General features: G+C 41.9%; 1 protein-coding gene across 4 annotated transcripts; it reads right to left on the bottom strand.

Moving 5' to 3' along the window:
- Nucleotides 1-932: 932 nt before the first annotated feature.
- On the bottom strand, nucleotides 933-19,865 carry PRELID3A (PRELI domain containing 3A). Of its 4 annotated transcripts, XM_083518853.1 has the most exons (7): nucleotides 18,368-18,492; nucleotides 14,375-14,543; nucleotides 13,990-14,079; nucleotides 12,366-12,436; nucleotides 12,166-12,268; nucleotides 9,965-10,056; nucleotides 4,602-4,745 (listed from the first exon to the last, which is right to left on the bottom strand). In XM_083518853.1, the coding sequence occupies exons 1-6, from the start codon at nucleotides 18,397-18,399 to the stop codon at nucleotides 10,003-10,005; spliced, it is 519 nt and encodes a 172-aa protein (XP_083374979.1). In that variant the 5' UTR covers nucleotides 18,400-18,492; the 3' UTR covers nucleotides 4,602-4,745; nucleotides 9,965-10,002. The 4 variants fall into 4 exon arrangements, with proteins under 4 accessions (XP_083374980.1, XP_083374978.1, XP_083374981.1 ...); XM_083518854.1 differs by lacking the exons at nucleotides 9,965-10,056; nucleotides 18,368-18,492 and adding an exon at nucleotides 19,598-19,865 and having other exon boundaries at nucleotides 933-4,745; XM_083518852.1 differs by lacking the exon at nucleotides 9,965-10,056 and having other exon boundaries at nucleotides 933-4,745; nucleotides 18,368-19,704.
- Nucleotides 19,866-19,924: the final 59 nt, after the last annotated feature.

Below are 19,924 nucleotides of genomic sequence, written 5' to 3'. Positions count from 1 at the left end.
GATATGCAGTTTATGCATTACAAATTAAAACAAAAACCTATTCTAAAAGTTGTACCGATGTCTTCATTGCTCCATCAGATCAATAGGTTGTCGAATATTGCAGAGAGCAAGTTGTGTGTACCACTGCATACTTTCCGCTACAGGTAGGTAGCCGTGTTGGTCTGCCATAGTCAAAACAAAATAAAAAAATTCCTTCCAGTAGCACCTTAGAGACCAACTAAGTTTGTTATTGGTATGGGCTTTCGTGTGCATGCACACTTCTTCAGAGGACTTTTCTGCTATTTATGTAAACACATGAGAATGGGACTTCCCCCAAAGGTTAGAATTAAGTTTCATTGATTGTTTTCACAAGATTTACAATCACCACCTTGATGGCTGCACAATTAAGATGGGTCCCTCATCTTATTTTGCTAAATCGTACTTCCAGTTAGTCCATGTCTCCATGCACTAATAACACTTTAAGGAAGCTAATGTACAAGCTCCGCTTTCTCAATAGATACATAGTACAATCCTTTGCATGTTTATGCAAAATAATACCTCTTGTATTTAGTAGGGTTTACTCATAGGTAAGTGGCTTCCAACTTCTGGGAGAAAAGGAAGTGAAGACTGAGGTTTTGTTTTTTTAAAGTACATCTTAGCAGTACCAATATAACAAAGTAAGTTAAATTTTCTGTGTGCCCTAGCTGGGGTAATAACATAAAAGCATTGTATTAATAGTTCAACCACAATTAATGAGTGCCAAGGTACTCTCCCAAAACCTCTTAATTGCAATGATGGGCTGGTTAATTCCAGGGCGGCACCTACCGGCCTCCCTTGTGCTATTTTTAGTGTTTGTGACTCAGTTGTGTACTGCATGATCATCCCATTTGGCAATTAACACAAAAGCAGTCTTTTGTTTTACTATATATAAAAAAAGAAAAGACAGTTTGCTATTTTTAAGTAGGTCATGTTATTTATAGCCCCAGATGTCCATAGCATTTAACATTTCAGATAGAGAGATTCTCTGCTCAGAAGAGCTTACAGTCTAAACGCAGGCAAGAGATACAGGAAGAGAAACACTTCTGCATGCAATTATCCTTCAAGTCGCAGCTGATTAAGCATTCGCTCCCCTCCCCACAAGCACACCTTCACATTAATGGCACCTGCATGAAAGCAGTGTTAATCAAGGTTGTTTACATAATGAAAAGCAGTGGTTTTTGAACAATCAAGGTAGTTTGGATTAAACAAAGAATTGTGACCAAATGCCAAGAAAGACAGCACTACTATACCGTTTCAACAATTGCAGTTTTCTCATGTGCAACTCCTCGTCTGTGCTTGACCTGCTTCAGCTCCCTGTGCTATGTAACTCTTAGAAGTACAGAAGCTTTGCCTTTATTTGCACATAGGAACAACAAGTGCAGCAGGAGACAGTCTACTGTCTAACACCCAGTTCTCCAAACGAGTATCAGTATTTGTTAGTGAATCTGGCCAACAGAACTTTAGGTATCAGTTAAGGTTACTGCTATCTGCTGAAAACTACTGTCTTTCCTTTAAATAACCATGAGACAGGAAGAGATTTAGTAGCTAGAGACTCTCCTTACCCTGGGATGACACATGGCATGCATGGCAATTTTCTCACTGAATGTAACAGTTGTGAGACAGAGCCTGGGAACAAGTTTTAAAATGCTCTCTTCAGAGTCCTATTCAGAAAGGTGCTGTCACTGGAAGAATAACTTCTTCCTAAAGTAAAGCAAATCCTGACCATGCATGGTGGAGGAAAAGGCTGAATGGGCAAAGTCCTAAATTGTTGCCCCACCATCCCTTTGTGTACTGTCCCACCCAGCCAATACTTGTGTGGGAAGCGATGCAGATTCTCTCAGCTCATGTATTTTTGATTTTATAAAGCTTCAAGGGTGGGTTATTTGGAATGTTCAGGGGCAGAAGATGGTGCAGAACAAAAGAAGAACCCCCTACAGAACAAAAGAAGAACCAAGGACAAAGGAAAAGCATGGAGTGCTTTTACTGAAGATGTGAAGGGGCAAGAAGCAAGGGTAGTGGCAGCCATGATGGAAAGAGCAATGCTCTATTTTCACATGCTAAGGAGTGAAAATGCAACATATTTTTATTTTCCATGATTTTATTATTAAATTCTATCCTGCTCTTCCTCCCAAAGGAGCCCATATTCCTGTGCCATGTTAAATATGTAATAAATATGTGCTAGCCAGGAAAATGTAAGACTGTGGTCATTATTTGGTAAGTAAACAATATAAAAACAATAGTACCAAGCTTGCCTGCCCGGAGGTTTGTGAGCTCTAAGATCCACTAGGGAACTAAGAGAACAGCCTTAAGAGACAACATCGCACCAAGCAAGACACCAAGTGACAGTCTGTGGAGCTGCAGTCATATGAGAGCTCCATCAGCCAAGATCCGTGGAAGGAACAAAAAAGAGCAAAGGTAAGAAAGAGTGTGGCTAATTGTCTTTAGGAGACAGGAGTAGGACTATTAAGGAGACAGGAGTAGGACTGTATAGAAGACAGAAGGAAGAAGTGCACATGAATAAGCACGGACAAGTTTACCTTCACACAAAATAAAGGAAGTGGGGTGAAGGATTCCATATGAAAGCTGGTGACTTTGGTTAACTGGTCCACTTCTTGCAATGAAGCCACACATATGGGCTAGAATGCTGAACTTCTCTGCCCCAGCCATACCACCTCTTCCATGACAGGCCTGATACCCTTCACAGAAGGCAGGCTCTTTGTAATCCAACTATCCTTTGTACAAAGTATATTAAAATGGAAGAAAAATGCTTTGGTCATATTAAAAAAAAGCTCTTTTTCTGCCAGGGCTTAAAAATTGTTAATGCCGTGGGTTATTCAGGCTGGTGGGGACGGAGGGAGGGAGCAAAAAAGGCTCCAGTAACAATCCATCCCTATTCCACTTAGATGTGCATGCAGCTTAGCTACAGCCTAAGTTTTCTTGGCATGTTGTTATGCTTCCATGTAAGAGTTAGGATGTAGCATGCTGAATTTTGGCATCTTTCTTATTCCACACCGTGCCCAGTCCCCAAGATTAAACAAGTAAGATTTCAGCCTTCAGTTTTTTCTTTCAGCTTTTTGCAAAATATTCAGAAGAGATAAACTGCAAGCAAAGTTTGAAGAGAGAATTGAATTGATGATTGGCTTTCATCAATGAATGAACTGTTAACAAAACTTTGAATCACACAAATGTAACACTATTAACTACTTTTGAAGTTACATGGACCTGCAGGCTTCCAAAATAATTCCACTGAAAAGCCTGCTATTCATTCTTCTTTTTCTCTAATCTTCTGTGTGGAACATCTAGGGCTACTGCCATCATATCCTACTTTTAAGCAAGTGCTCTGTCCTTACTGGCTTCAATAGAACTACTTCTAGATGTTGTACAGAAGAAAATTCCATTGAAATCAGAGGTCAGAAATGGAGTTTAAACCTGCTCAATGATGAAAGCTGTTGGCTCGGCGGGAGAGGTGGTTGTGCTTCACAACATCACATTCCCCCTACCACTATGAAACAGTCTCCTCCCCGGAACTGCTAAACAAAGCACCAGAAGATGGGTGTGAAATGTGGGGTGGGCCATAAATATCCTTTATGGTCTTGTATCCATTGCTAAAAGTAAGAAATGAATTACACAACTAAGTACTGCAAACATATGCCCATTACATATAGAAAATAAGTTTCCTAGTACTTCCCACTGAGGTATCAATTGTCTTCACATAATAAGTGACCAGAGGGTATATTCATATATATGGAAATAAATTAGCTACTGAAAAATCAAAACAAAAATGGACAAGAGGATTCAAGCCATTTTTACCACAGCAAAATGGCTGCTCTCAGTGGTTTCAGTATAAATACTAGGAGGTAGCGTGCTAGAACACCTTGTTCAGAATCTGCATTTGAACAGTGCAAGGAAGAATTAATATCCACAAAGCCAAAGTCTCAGGAGGAGATCTCCAGCCTCCAACAAAGGGCACAGTCCACCATGGAACTTTGTTGCACACCAACCTTCATTTCAGGGAAGGTTGTTCAGATCTTCTTTCAGGCTCCACTAAGTAAAACGAAGGTTGTGTTGCAGAACCACATAGACGATCACATCAGGTGTCAGTCAATCTCCTGTGCCATCACATTTCACCTCCTCACTATACTTATCTAGCCTGTAGAGAGAGAGAGAGAGATCCCCAGTGCTTTCTGTACCTATTTGTCGTTTACAGAATAAGAATGGCAGCTGCACTTTTAAAGAACTAAATAAATAAATTTCAAGTACAAGAAAATGGTTATATAAGATGGGAAGTCTATTCTCTCAGCTCTGATCAAGGCACAGTTTGGTACTTATGTAGATGTTGATCTTCAATGTGCTCTGCCAGTTCCGTTTAACTTCAGTAGGACTTAAGGTCACTATACTCTATCAAATTTGGGCACTTGTAACTAGAGGCCATGGGAAAGAAAAAAAAAGTTAACTTACACTGTGGACAAATAGAGGGCCCTAGAAAGGCTTAAAAATTGGGGGGGGGGAGGGTTTGCTTCTGACCTGTAAAATTTCATTATATAAACATATATATTTCTAAATAAAAAACAATGGAATATCCATCCTGGCAAGGAGAAAATATAATGGAAAAATAAAGTTCTGTCACAGTTCCATCAGTCCTCCGCTGAAGCTGCTGCCATTGCGGACTTCATGCTCTCTCGCGTCGAAGTTAGTTCGCCAATCACCCATTCCAAGGCTTCTCGACCCTGTTAAAGAAGGCACAAGAGCTAAGTGGATTGACCAGATACATTGATGTTAAACTTCTAAATCTTTCCTCTGTCAGACACCAAAAGATCTCCCAAAGCAAACTGCTTTGTTGTCTTCTGAATTATGAATGTATCATAATGAATTGTGCCACTGAATTTGTACGACGAGATTATTTCATTCTAGTCCACCTTTGCTTCTGTAACAAGGAAAACCTTAAATTGAAGGGTGATCTGCTTAGACTATACATTTTTCTTAGTAATAATAGGCCAACAAAGTTACAAGACTACAAGCTAGCTCTTTTGCAGAGTACAAATGTTATATCTGTCTAGCAAGGCACAATTACAAGAGACTGTTGCACTTGGATCAATGCTAGAGAGAGTTTTGACTACCCACGCTTTCCAAAGTGCAAAGCATCGTTTGCTTCTTATCCCCAGAATGCCTCTGAACAACCTGAAATTTTTCCTATCACATTTCTGTGGCTTCCTCCATTACCATGGTAAGATTGCAACAGAACAGACATGAGGCCTAATACTAGCCCTTCTCCCACCAATAATATTTCCCCCTTCAATTTCTTCCACTTCATCCTAGCAATGGAAAAGTTGTTACAAGTCCTAATGAACGTTATTTATGAACTTATAGTTTATGGTTTCTTTCCCATCCTGTTTACTCTCTATCATGAAACACTAAATTACTATCACTGATGCTCAGTACAGAGCAACGTAGGAAGCAAGAGCACCGCTTCTGCAAGAATTCAGTTTAACTGGGCCTAAAGACCAGCTACAGAAGGCAAACCTAAATAAGAAGAGCTTGAAACACATGCTGGGCAGTATTCAACTCAACAGTTGCACCAGTGCAAGCACTCTTGGCTGCACAATGGAACTGCTTTAACCTGTGCACCCTCTAAATATTTTTTGAGTTTGCCCTCAACCCTTCAGGGCAGATTTAGAGGGTGTGTAGGTGGGGTAGGTTCTTGTGAATAGTTAAAAGTGCTTGCGCTAGTGGAACTGAGGAGAAAACCTCAGTAAGCTCAAGTAGAGAAACTCAACAAAAAAGTGAGAGCCTCCATAAGTTTTCAGGCTAGGAGCCTAATCACCTGGCCAGATGCAAAAGGCCACTTAGCATGTGATCAAAAGATACTTTTGCTCAAGAACTGCCTCTCCTCTTATTACCTGGACTATAGCTAATTTCTTTGAAACTGTGCACCCATCTGCATTATGAAAAGCCTGAACACAGTCTTTGCATAGAATACTAAATAGCTTAAAGCTTAACATTTCGAACCAAATTACTGTTAGTTTTAAGCCTGTACTACACCATGGCTGCTTTAACTACCAACCTAATTTTTTATAGATGCTTATTTTAATTGCAACAGAACACTACTGGATTAAATGACAGTTACATAATCTTTCTGGATACAAATGTGCTCAGTTGAAATCTGTAAACTTAACAGCTCAGGTCAACACTCCAGGAAGAGAGAGAGATGGCTATATTATTTGCATTTGTTGTTTCTAAACTGTGAAAAAGCAACTAGCTTGCTCTGTCAGTGTGCAGATTTCCCACTGCACAACAGAACTAACCCCCTCTCCTTTCCCTGGCACCCCCCTAAATCTGTTCTGCTGTACCCCCAACCTTATAAAGCAGATTTGGGGAGGGTATGGGGCATGCACAGTGAAAGAAGAGGAGTGTAAGTTTCCTTCTGCAAGTGAAAATCCTTGTGCTGATTGAACAAGTTAACTGGAAGCCACCCTTAGTCTTGAAATAGAAAGTGTACTGAACCAATAGATTGAAGAAACAGCCTTTGGGCTTATCTACACTGTAACCTTATACTGGGCTTCTAAGAATATCACAACCGTATTTTTCTCCAAACAGTTCTAGTAATTCTAGATTCAGGTAGGTAGCTGTGTTGGTCTGAAGAAGTGTGCATGCACACGAAAGCTCATACCAAGAGCAAACTTAGTTGGTCTCTAAGGTGCTACTGGACTATATATATATATTTCTAGTAATTGTTACTGGATGATGGTATTGCAGTGCCCAGAATTTCCTGTAGAAAAGACTGTAGTGTGCATATGACCCAATGCACTTGGCCAGAATTATTTGAATTTCTTCAATTATTTGTTACTTTTGAAAACACCATTCAGTTTGAAGTGTTTTCCATTCCTGGCCTCGGGTCAGAACTAACCACCTTTAACCCAATCCTTCAACTGAATGAAGTTCTGAGCATTACAAACTTCACAAGTTGGGTTTAAAAATCAAAGCATCAGATAAGAATAAAAAAGGGCCCCACTAATAACAGACATATGACATGTCAAATGAAGAAATTCACAGGATTGCTATGGGAGATAGAACAGGAATTATTGCATTGTTATAGCACCAAGTGCTTTTGATCAACAAACCTCCATGCTATAACACTAAATACAGTGGTACCTCGCAAGACGAATGCCTCGCAAGACAAAAAACTCGCTAGACGAAAGGGTTTTTGGTTTTTTGAGTTGCTTCGCAAGATGATTTTCCCTATGGGCTTGCTTCGCAAGACGGAAACGTCTTGCAAGTTTGTTTCCTTTTTCTTAACACCGTTAATACAGTTGCGACTTGACTTCGAGGAGCAACTCATAGAACGCGGTGTGGTAGCCTTTTTTGAGGTTTTTAAAGACTTTGGTGATTTTTGAAGCTTTTCCAAAACTTTCCCGACACCGTGCTTCGCAAGAAGAAAAAAATCGCAAGACGACAAAACTCGCGGAACGAATTAATTTCGTCTTGCGAGGCACCACTGTACTAGTGTTGGGGCTTAAAGCATAGCACACGTACATCTTAACACATTCTAAGAAATGAAATGACAGCTTGGTTTGAGTATATTCTAAGCACATTGGTGGGGTGAACTAGGTTGCAGCTTTTTTAAAGGAGAGGGTGGAACTGTGGATTTTTTAGGACCAAACTAGACATTTGCCTAAGATTCTTACTGGGAAGGCAACCGGTAGGGAGAGGAGGCTTATCTTTTCACCCACTCACCATAATCTGAATGGAAAAAGTCCCCATCAGACTCCCCCATGCCAGTAATTATTTCAGGAACAATGATATATACAGCTGCATGTGACACAATTGAGCAGATGCCAAGTTTGATCCAGTCTGGCCGGCGTTCCTTGAGAGGACTGGTCATTCGTTTACATAGTAACTGAGCATGTTGAACGATTTTGTTGAGTTTGAAATGACCTTAGTTAGAGTGGTCTATTGGGCTGATGACTTACTTATTTGCTTCCCATAGACATCTGGCAAGCCTTTAAAAACAAAATGCTGGACCCATAAGAAGACCAGGGTTCTTTTTAACATGCGCGGAACTAGCAAAAACAATCTGACAGAGGATTGGTTTACTGAGTTTCTGTTGTACCATAAAACAGCATATTAGTATATGACTTGAGCAAGCATATTTCCAATTAAAGCATGCACCTTTTAATATATTTACGTACATGGTGGTAGCACACTGAACATATAGAATGAGAGTTAAGAACTGGACATAATTTCAGTGGTTACTACTTAACAAACGATTGAGAGCATAAAATTTTAAACTCTGAAACATTTCACAGTCTTAATGGTAAAACTGAAAACATAGAGTGAGAGTTTACTATATTTTTTTTTTGTAATATATACACACACTCCAAAATTGGGAGTAGTTAAGTATTACACAACACTAAGGCATGTTTGGTAACTGTATTCTGCAAATGAAAATTGAGGGTTTTAAGGGCAGGTTCAACAGTCAAATAATCTGTTTCCAAGCTTGGCAGTCAAGCTCAAGGAACGAAAAAGGTGGTCACTGAAGTTCCCCGCAAGTCAAACAGATGCTAGCAATGCCTCTTAAAACAATGCATTTAGACAAAAACATCTGTTTTGTTATAGCAAAACTATTTATATATTAGTGTATGTTTAGATAAAAGCCTGGATTTTAGATGTGAAAAAATGAATCATGGTTTGTTGTTCATATATTTCCTCATGTTCCCCACTTACATGTGGAGGAAGAGAAGCTATTTCAACTTCTAGTCTGCAACAAATTGTAGTTTGCCATACCAGGATGAGAAAACAAACTGATATGTTCAATTCATCTTCCCCCAATCCTGGTTTTGCAAACAAGCAAACCACAGTTGGCCATGTTGGGGCAAAACTGCAAGTGAACACTTCTAACCTCCCCTCACAAAATGCAGGGAGAAGAGAGTGAGGCTTGTGCTCATAACAAAAATATGCAGCCAAATGCAGCCAAAAGGTTTTGCATGATTCCTGCCTAATTAAAATAAAGTAAGACAGGAGTGCCTGGTGTGCTCTGGTCCATGGGGTCATGAAGAGTCGGGCACGACTAAACAATGGGAGGCCCAGACACTAGAAATAATGCAAAGAAGAGAAAAAGTAGAACCCAATTCTCACAAGTGCCAACTACGGAAGTTTATGATAGTACAATGTGTTTCAGAACAGAAGTTCCTTCTTCAGGATCAATCTTGGACTTTCTGAAGCAACTTACCTAAATGCTGCTGCCTCTCGGGCACCATGAGGGAGGAATGACAGTTCCAAAATGTGCTGAGCGACAATAAAGCTTAATAGCTGGCACTTTTGAAAACCAGTTTCTTCTTTTTGCATTCTTTTTGCACAGATTTTAAGCTGCCTCAAAAGCAAAAACCAACAAGGACCAAGTAAACAGGTGCAAATGTTCTAATTGTGACTTCAAAAACTGCTTTCTTTTAAACGAGAACCCTTCTGTCCAAGCAGCGATGGGACTGTATTTCTACACTGATAGGCAAGAACTGCCATACTGTAGGCTAAGTCCGGAGGTAGCGTGAACTAGTTAACAACCTCAAGTATTTCACCCCAAAGCATACCATGCATTGGATCAAGAGGACTGGTTGTACAGAGCTTCACCTACTTCCAAAATACTATGGGGCCAAGGTGCAACAGTTCTTCTAACAGTATTCCACTTACTCAAAAGAGATTTACCAAAAAACAGAAGGTGGGCCTTATTAGTGGCCCACACATGCAGGTTCATAAGAACCTTTTCCTGTGTCAAAGCATTAAACAGTACAGACGCCCCCCCAAATTCCTGAGTTAAAGAATAAGGGGGCTGTTCCTCTATATGCAATGTGTGTATATATACGAGGCATGCAGGCTTTCAAGTAACATGACAACAACATGCACAGATTTGCTAGAAGCTGAAATGCTGTACCAAGGTAACAAATGCTGGTATTACCACTAATTAGTACAAAATGCAGCTGTAGAAAGAGACTGCTATCTTAGAACACTGTCAGAATGTTGAATTGTCCACTCAATAGCATCCCACCCCTGGAGTAACACAGAAAAGATGTACAACTTATGACAAAAAGTTATTCCACCATCACAGTCTTGTAAATCTCAAGAGCCTACAGGAAAATCAAGCATTGTAAACTGAGAGTGATATCCAACTAAGTCCAAGTAAACCTACTGAAAGTGAATGGATGTAACAGTTATGACTAAGCCTATCTTGAGTTTGACTTAGTTGAGCACCATGCTTATCAAATATTGGTAACAGGCAATTATATCATGTAAAGGTCTAACTGAGTGCCAAAGCTGAACACACACAAATAGGCATCCCAGTAGAATAAGTTAGGTAAAAGCAAGCTGAGCATGCATGCTTCTGACAGATGCATCTCATCCTAGACTTGGGATCACTTGACGTGCTACCAGATCCCTATAGAGCAACTTCTGCCTAGAAATCTGGTAGTACGCCAGTGTGAAGTGGCCCTAAGTTGAAAAGGTAAAGAGAGAGGGATCACCTGTAAGGAAACTTAGTTAAAACAGGCTGCATTATATAGCATTAAAAGAGAATGAAGAAGAAACAGTAAAGCACCTGAATGAGACCTGTAATGTATTGGTAATCTATTGTTGTACAAGTGCAGAAGTCATGGAGGACTGAACAGAAATATTTGTTTAGGATTACAATACTTGAAATGCTCATTTCCCCCTTAATAATACTCTTTATAAGGCTGAGTTATTCATTTGCTGTTTATAGTCAAATCCCAATGTACCCACCAAAGTCCCACAGAACTTAATAAAGGGTTTATTGTGTAGCATGCTGAATTGTTGCAGGCTGAGAACAGGCATGGGCCTGTCCTGCTCTATCGTAGCCCATTTCTGAGGGCCCTGTTTCAGCAGTGGGCATGGCCATCCCATGCTCTCTCTCACACCACACACAACACTCCCCCTGCCTGCCACGATTAGGTCGGAGTCACTAGGAACCTTTTTACAAACCTAACCTCAGCATGGGGAGGGTGCTTTAGAGCATGGTGATGAAACAACACATGTGGAGGCAGGGTTGACCTCCCAGCTGCATTTAGGCAAGGGGGAAAATAATCTTTACTCCAACAGGATAGTTATTTTCTAGCTGCAGGAAAGGCAAGGAGGGAGGTGAGGGCCAGAGAAAGAGGTCAGGAGTTCAGCTTCCTGTATCTTTTAATGCATGGAGTGCTTGCATATAAAATATGCTCTGGAGGGTTGAGGGAATTCCCAGAACAGGGTAATGCTGTGAACCGCCCTGAGATCTATGCATGAAGAACAGTATACAAATTTGATTGATTGATTGATTGATTGATTGATTGATTGATTGATTGATTTCAGGGCACACAGGGAAAGGAATGGAAAGTTCCACTGCACAGCCAGAAGCCTGTGCACTAGCTGAACTTCTTCACCCATAGCATTTAGGGGAACAGTTCCTTTTCATCTATCCCCTGTTCTGCTACTAACAGCCTATGTATGCATTTGGTTTATTGTACATCGGAAGTGGAATAAGTTCCCTTTCCAACACTACAAATAGGACAACTAGAACATGTGCTCACACCCACCATTTCGTACACAGTAGAAAAGAAGAGACATCTGTACAGAATAAGTGTCTGGGTAATGAGGGAAAGTTCAGATATGACATCTCCTTAGTTCTCTTCTCTGCTTTCAGCACTGAAAAGGGTAAGAAGGCGATTTGCCTGCTTCCCATATAAACCTATTTGGCTCAAGCAAATACCTGAGAAGGTATTCTGTGAACTGCAAGCTGAAAGACAGACTAATCTGATCACACAACCAGACACTATCACCCCTACCCCCATTCTAGCTGTAAGCTGCTGTTCTCTCTCACTGAGAGACAACAATCACTTTTCCTGACTTCATACCATACACGGCTTTGAATCTTAAAAGGAAATACATGTGGACTGAGAATATACAACTGGCTCTACAGACCATCACAAATACAAGAAAAGTCATTATCTAACCTGAAGACTTACAGTGAATTGTGTATAATTGAAAGCACCCTGGGCTCATGGGATACCAAGGCTAGCATAATGCACTTAAACATTTGAGTTTTAGGTTTTAAATGAACCACCTTAAAGTTAGAAACTGTGATCCAGTAAAAGCGTGCCGCACACCTACCTTTCTAGCATTAGAAGATATTGTGCTTGCCATTAAAGTTTCCAAGTAACTACTGAGGCTAACACCTTTTACTGTAATAATTGCTTCTTGAGTTAACAAAGTCCTAGAAGGGGAAAGACAGAAACTATCAGTACAAAAAGGATTCCCCCTCATCGTATTATCGTATTTTTTTACTGAAAGCCAAAGACATTCCAACTTACTTTTCCGGGTTCTCAGGGTGTGGCGTATATACCAACCTTTCATCAACTGATATAAGATTTGTAAGTGTTATCTTAAAGGGAAAAAGAAGCGAATATTAATTTAACTAATCTTAGTATTATCTAGCATAGTACATAATAAAAAAGACTGTCTACTTTACTTAAAGAAAATGATAAATTGCATTTTTAAAAACAACTAAGGCTGTATCCTAAGCAAACTTTCTAGGAATTAAAGTCACATTTTAAAGCAGGAGTAAGGAATTTCAGGCCCATAAGCCTAGTTAGGTCACAAACCATACCCACTCCCCCACATGTATGATACCAGGTTTGGGACAGATAAATATGTGGCTGGCATTGGCTACCCTAGGGAGCGCCCCACCAGTGAACGCGATGTGCAGTTGGGTATAGCTCACTGTCAGCCCCAATCAGCTGATGGACAGAGAGAGCGAGACCCCTTGAAGTTCCAATCTCCACACTCATAAACTGAGGAACATTGAGAGAAAGCTGCTTTGAAGTTTGGTTGCAGCTGTAGTTTGGATACAAAGCATGCCATGGACACTGAGATTCAGCACCGAGGGCCTTCTGGCGGTTCCCTCATTGCGAGAAGTGAGGTTACAGGGAAGCAGACAGAGGGCCTTCTCAGTAGTGGCGCCCACCCTGTGGAACGCCCTCCCTTCAGATGTGAAGGAAATAAGCAGCTATCTTCTCTTTAAAAGACATCTGAAGGCAGCCCTGTTTAGGGAAGTTTTTAATATTTAATGCTGTATTGTTTTTAACACTTGATTGGAAGCCGCCCAGAGTGGCTAAGGAAACTCAGCCAGATGGGTGGGGTATAAATAAATTTATTATTATTATTATTATTATTATTATTATTATTATTATTATTCCTGAATCCATACCACAGCTGCAACCAGACTTCAAAGGGGCTCTCTCAGCACCAATCAGTGGATCAGTGCTGAGAGGGAACTCCTTTGAAGCCCTCACCTGATGACATGATGATGAGGATGGTGCCAGGTGACTGACTGGTGGGCAGCCCCACCCAGCTGCCAGAATTGACCCATGGGGAGTGAGGGAGATATGGATTTGGCCTACTGGCCTGCTTCAATTCCCTGGCCTTGTACTACAAGCCTCAAGTAGCGTATAGCCAGCCAAATGACACACACTTATATCCAAAGCTGCCTGTGTGTGGGAAGGACTCGCCTTTCCCTGCTCTCTCCCCCCAGCAGCCCTCCCACCCTCAAATTCTGCTCCAGAGAGCTGGGGGCCCACTGGAGCAGACTTTGGGACTGCACAAAGGGAGGATGAGGAGGAGATGGTGAAGTCCCACTGCATGAATGGAAGTCCACTCGTGCAAAGTTGGATTATGCCCACAAAGAATTTTCGGATCCTCTAGAAATAATTTCATCAGAGAAAGTAAAGCTAGCAATCCCAGTTTCTTTAAAAAATAATAATCCAAAGTTATCTAGCATACACAGAGAATGCTAGGCTTGGTTCCTGCTATGCCCTTACAACAACGTTTTCCCAACGTAAGCAAGGACTGCCTCAAACAGGCAGTATGTAAAAAAACCATAGCCAGCAACTCCCTGGTCCTGCCAGCAAATACAATACACAGTACTTTATTACTCACATTTGTGGAGCTCAGTACCATTTTCTTTTCCACCGGATCAACTACAGAATGTTCTTTAATGTAGGTCATAGTTCTACTTGTTCCCAGAATCTTTAAAAAAAAGGAAATAAAAGCAAGTACTAACACAGTAACCCAAAACAAGCAGTCAAGCAAAATATCAAAAAGGTTGGTTACAAATGTATTTCTGTAAAGCATGCAGCCCCTGTCTGAACAAAGAGTCTCATTGAGCCAAGTTCTCTAGGTGTGTTGCAACTCTTAAGGAAACTTAGCCTGAGCATTTACTATGAGAGTCATTATGTGCAATACATTCAAGAATAGAACATGTGTTTTCATTTCATAAAAAGATTCAGCCTACCACTAGCCACCATGGGTAAAACAAACTTACGGCTTTTACAATACTTGGTAGTCCCCATTCAGTGCTAAGTAGCCGGTGACTGTGCAATCTTCCTTGACTGTCAAGGCTTCGGTCCAAGACATCAACTCCTACCACTGAGGGGTTCATAGGATTGGGATATTTTCTCATGGCAGCTTTTATTACAGTATCCCATGGATGCCTAGGGGAAATGAAATGAAAGAGAAACAGGAAATACATTAAGAATTCTCTGTATGCAATGCAATTTAATTAAAACTGAACATTTTGGTTTGCATTTATGGTATACAAAGCATACATTCCAAAACACAGTATTTAATATCATGTAAGAGTTGATACCTGAATTTACTTATTTTTCTCTTCCTCCCCTGTCACTTTCTTCATATTTGGTCTATTAGGTTGTTAACTACTGTAAGCACATTGGCATAAGGGTACTATACGTATAAGGCGGTATCCAATACTGAAATTGCAAGAGCAGAACAGATTTCTGCTTGAAAAATGAGACTTCCCCTTTGTCCCCCTGCAGCAACCCTCCATCCTTAAAATCTACTCCAGAGTGTTGGGAAATCCTCCAGTGCCGAAGTCTGGAGAGCAAGACCTTTAAACCATTATTATTATTATTTATTAAATTTATATACCACTCTTCAGCCAAAGATCTCAGGACAGTTCACAAACCCATCAACCACCTACAGTTTATGTGACACCCCCAAATGACCAGCACAATTAGTAAGTTTCAGAATATAGTGCTATATAAACTTTGGTCAGATCAGAGATTTGCCAATCTAGTCTTCTTCAAAGGCTGTCGTCCTGAAACCCCCACCAGTCCAACCATTTTGGCCAATGGTCAGGGAAGGTGGGAGTGGCAGTCCAACAATATCTGGAGGGCACAACGTTGACTACTTCTAGTTTAGATGGCAGCTCTTTCTAGGCACAGCAGAGTGACAGATATTAAAGGCAAGAAACACCACTTTCAATTTTCAGCACTTATTTAGCACAAGTTCTCCTCTGGAGAGGAAGCATTTGACACAGCAATAGGAAATCAATTCTTACAGCTGGATCCTAGCCATGCTTACTCAGAACTGGGTCCCACTGATTTCAATAGGATACTCTCAAGCTTGCTTAGAGCCATGGTATAAGTATTATGCACAATAACAAAATAAGAGGAAGAATTGTAGGTTAATGTTATAGAACATGCTTTGCATGAAAATGCTCCAAGGTTCAAGAAGCACGGGGAAAGACTCCAATTTGAAATGTTGGAGAGACACTTCCATTCAGCGTTGAAAAAGCTGAGCTAGATGGACAAATGGTCTAGCTTGGTATACACCAGTTTTCTACATTCTATGTTCCTGTGTAGCATATATCGTTCATTTCCAGAAAACATTCATTGCTTAAGTAACATTAATTCAGTGGTGAAATATTTTCAGTAAGCTAATAAGAACTTATGAAACCCAGTGACTAAGTAAAGGAAGTTAACATTGGGCTGTCCTTGTTCACAAAGATAAGGACTGAGGGAGAGAGTTATGCTTAAATTCAGAGATTATCACATTTATTCAGTATCAGCCTGCATAGCTCCACTGCTATCTCACACTTTTGAGAAACACAATTTTACGTTAGTTTTTTTTTTAAGAGTGTGGTGTTGCAATTTAAGCATTTCCTTCATTACTGGGAAAGTGTTTTATGGAACTTTGGCTATTTGCAAGTAGCTTATGCCAACAACATCATCAGTAATCTGGTATTGCACTTAACTGCTAGATAGTCTCAGGAGCCCTTCAAAGCCATACTGCTAATTCAGTATACTCATGCCATAGGGTCTCAACCCCTCTTTCTTTGGAAGAAGAATATGCCTTTTTATGGCAATGCAAAAAACAGAACCCACTGAACACATCATAACCTACTTTCCACCCATTTAATTACAAGCTATTACAGGTAGTGTCTCAGCTTGTTTTATTGCAAAATTCCAGGAAGCCACTGTCATGATGTTATTTCCTATACATCTGTACAGAGGCAAGATGTGGCAACCTCTCCTCCCATTTTCAACCACCCTTTCCTGGAGTACTAAAGAAAATTCCCTCTTAAATTGCTAGACAGAACAATTGCACCATTGCCTCCATGTCCCTCATGTCCTACAGCTCAATTTCTTACAAGAACAAAAAGGTACAGTTCACAGCTGTCCACAATTATGCACCCCACTAGTATTCCATCATTCCTGGAGAGAGTGACAAGAGAAGTCCCATCCTTCTGCTCCAGCTTCTAGATGAGGAGTCAGAGATCATTAATCAGAGGTCCACTGAGTTTCAGAGGGCATAATAAATCAAAGAGGAAGATCCCACGCCCTCATCTCCAGCTCCAAGCTGAAAAGAAAGATTGGGGCTTCCCATTTTGGTGCTCAGGTCTCTTCAGCCACCTTAAAAAAAAAACCCCAAAGAAAACCCAGCCATTCTCTCTAGCTCCAGAGTAGGAGAGTGAAGATCGCTATTTGAGCCACTGGCAGCATTAATGTCCCAAGTGATCAGAAAACAGATTGTCCACACAGATGAGGTCTTCTGAACTTCAGCACTGTAACCACTGCAATTACCGTTATTACTGTAAGCACTGTAATAGGGACTGTAACCACACAGGGGATTGCTGATGTCCTTGCGCACAGATGCAGGGGAAGGTCAGGGACCAGCAGCCCAATCCTAATCCTAAAGGGAGGCAAGGAGTCCTGGCAATCACCAGCTTAGCTTTGATAAAAAATTCCTTCCAGTAGCACCTTAAAGACCAACTAAGTTAGTTCTTGGTATGAGCTTTCGTGTGCATGCACACTTCTTCAGATACACTGTGTATCTGAAGAAGTGTGCATGCACACGAAAGCTCATACCAAGAACTAACTTAGTTGGTCTTTAAGGTGCTACTGGAAGGAATTTTTTATTTTGACTATGGCAGACCAACACGGCTACCTATCTACTACTGGAGCTTAGCTTTGGTAACCGTGACCAGCCAAAACGTCTGAGGGCCTCTGACACTCAAAAATATTCCAAGCCCCATTAAAATGATGGAAAGCAGAACTGAAGTCTCAAGAGTAACACCTTCTGGGTACAGATAGGTAGCCGTGTTGGTCTGCCATAGTCAAAACAAAAAAATTCCTTCCGGTAGCACCTTAAAGACCACCTTAAAGACCAACTGCTTCTGGGTAGCAGTTCTAACCCTTGAAGGAGACAAGAGTGGCAAAGGCCTACCAAGTTTCTGTCCGCAACATTCATGGCAATAGCAACATACTTTAGTTACACTGAGGTATTTTTAGAAACCAGTTCTACTCAGCAGTTTATGCAGCAAAGGCGTATTACCATGACACGACCTTGAAGAAAGGAAGTTGTCACCTTTGCCCCAGATATCACAGGCATTTGCACGACAGCTCAGTGCATGGAGAAACACTTATTGCTTCCCTCTCTAATAAAAAGAGCAACAGACAGAGCGCAGGGGCCAACCCAACAGACCTCGGCTCATAATCAAGGAAGATGTGAGTTACACAACAACACTTAAGAGACCTTAAAGGGCAGCTAAGACAACATTTTTAAAGGTCTTTCATAAGGCAGGCATTTGGGATCAAGCGCGGGCAAACCCACGACAGACCATGTTTAAAGCCCTTTAAAGCCCTTGGTGAGGGAGCAAGCGCGCCGGGGCAGGATGCTACCGACGTCCTCGCCCGGTGACCAAAAAGCACGAGTTGTATACCAAGCGGAAACGGAGAAGGGAAGAGGGGAGTTTTATTCGTTTTTCCTTCCAAAGGAAACTCCATAGCTCAGCTAGAGAAGGGCTGTAGCTCACTGCCAAAGCATCTCCTTTGCACAGGCTCAACCCCCAGCATCTCCCGATGGGACGGGGAGAGACCCCTGGAGAGCGGCTGCCAGCCAGTGTAGGCAACACTGAGCTCGGAAGAACCAGCAGTTTTTCTTTCCCTCCGCCACCGCGGGCTGCGGGCTGCTGCTGTCAAGGACGGAACGCGCGCCACTCCCGTCCTCGCCTTACCCAAACTCGTGCTCCGAGCTCCAGATCTTCATCCTGTCTGTAAAGGCAGCGGCGTTAATGGCGGCTCAATGGAAAGAACCGGCTTCTCCGCCCCAAAGGAAAGGGCGGCGCTTTTCCCCGGAGGAGGGTGGGCGATGACGTCAGCCGTCTCCCGCCCTCCCTTCTTCACCGTGCCAGCCAATTGCCGCTCCTGTCCGCTGGAAAGACACCCGGCTCGCTCCCGCCTCCCTGCACCCTTCGATGCCCGGGGAAAGGACGCGTCGAGTCCGTGTGAAGACCTTGAACAGGGGACGCCCAGCTCACATTCCTCGCCAGTGACGTCAGGGCTTCGGCTCTGGAAACGTGCCGTTTCTTGCCAATTGCGTGACTCCTTGGGGTGGATCTACTCGCTTTGCCTCGCGGGTTTGCAGATCCGTAGCGCTTCGGTACCGGCTGCATCAGGCGTGAGCCGAGCGTGGGATTCTAAGGCTGCCCTTGGCATGGGGTGTGTTTTGATTTTTGCCCGAACAGAAAGCAGAAGAGTGGCATCTTGTGTCGTCGTGGCCTCTGACTTTTACTGACTTCAGTCTCACTGGGTTTAGGGTGCGAATTAAGTCAGGTCACACATTTTCACGGAATAAAATCTTCCACGTTTTCTGCAGCGCGTTCGGTCCTATGCACGCATACTTAGAATGAATGATTTTCATTGTATATAGATGAGATTGTACAAAGCCGCTTGCAAACGCATTGTAAAATCATTCTTACAACAAAAATAAATTCAAGTTGACTTAAGGCAGGCATGTTACATTAGAGAAAATTAAGCAAACTGGTTTCATAACTGGCCTTGATTTCTAGGGCCATCACTAGAATACATAGCAGGGGGGGGGGACTTGCCTCTGGATTATCACAGAGTTAACATCTACCGATGTCAGTTCTTACACACACATAATTGGGGAGAAAATGTTACTGTATTCTATGCGATTAAGCCCAACTACTTGACAGTAATCAAAACAGAGTCCTCGAAAATACCGAACATAGGATTATGTAACTTTATGTAACTGTGTTCAGTTTCTATTCCCCAATAAATGTGCTTAGGCTTGCAATTTACACCGAACTGTCTCATCACAGAGTTTCTGCGCGGGTAATGTAATGAGAGATGCAATCCGAAATCCGTAGGAAGCGACCGTGGGATTGGGACAATTTAAAATCAAAGAGGATTAAAATACTTCAGATAATTGCAGCTTCCGGCACCTTTTATTGGTGAACTCTGTTCCACTTTCCTGGGTCGAGGTTATACCGGAGCCACGTGTCTCCGTCCGACTGACCTTGCAAATAAATTCCAAGGCATCACTCTTTCCCCTTCCACTAACGCCGTCGGGGCCTACGTAAGCGACCTAGACGCCATGTGATTTCGGCGCTCACGGACTCCTGATCCACTGGTGCCAACCTGCCTCAGCAGGCACAACCATCACCCTGTAGGCGCGTTTGCCTTGGGTACAAATACCAAGCAGGGCTCGTCTTTTAGCTAACATGCAAGGCTTCAATAGGGTTGTCTCGTTCTTGCACCGGGATGACAAA

The sequence above is a fragment of the Podarcis liolepis genome (genome assembly GCF_965112155.1).
Source record: "Podarcis liolepis genome assembly, chromosome: 8".
Classification (NCBI taxonomy): domain Eukaryota; kingdom Metazoa; phylum Chordata; class Lepidosauria; order Squamata; family Lacertidae; genus Podarcis; species Podarcis liolepis.
The sequence above is the reverse complement of the archived record's forward strand: the minus strand, read 5'-3'. Positions and strand labels throughout refer to the sequence as shown.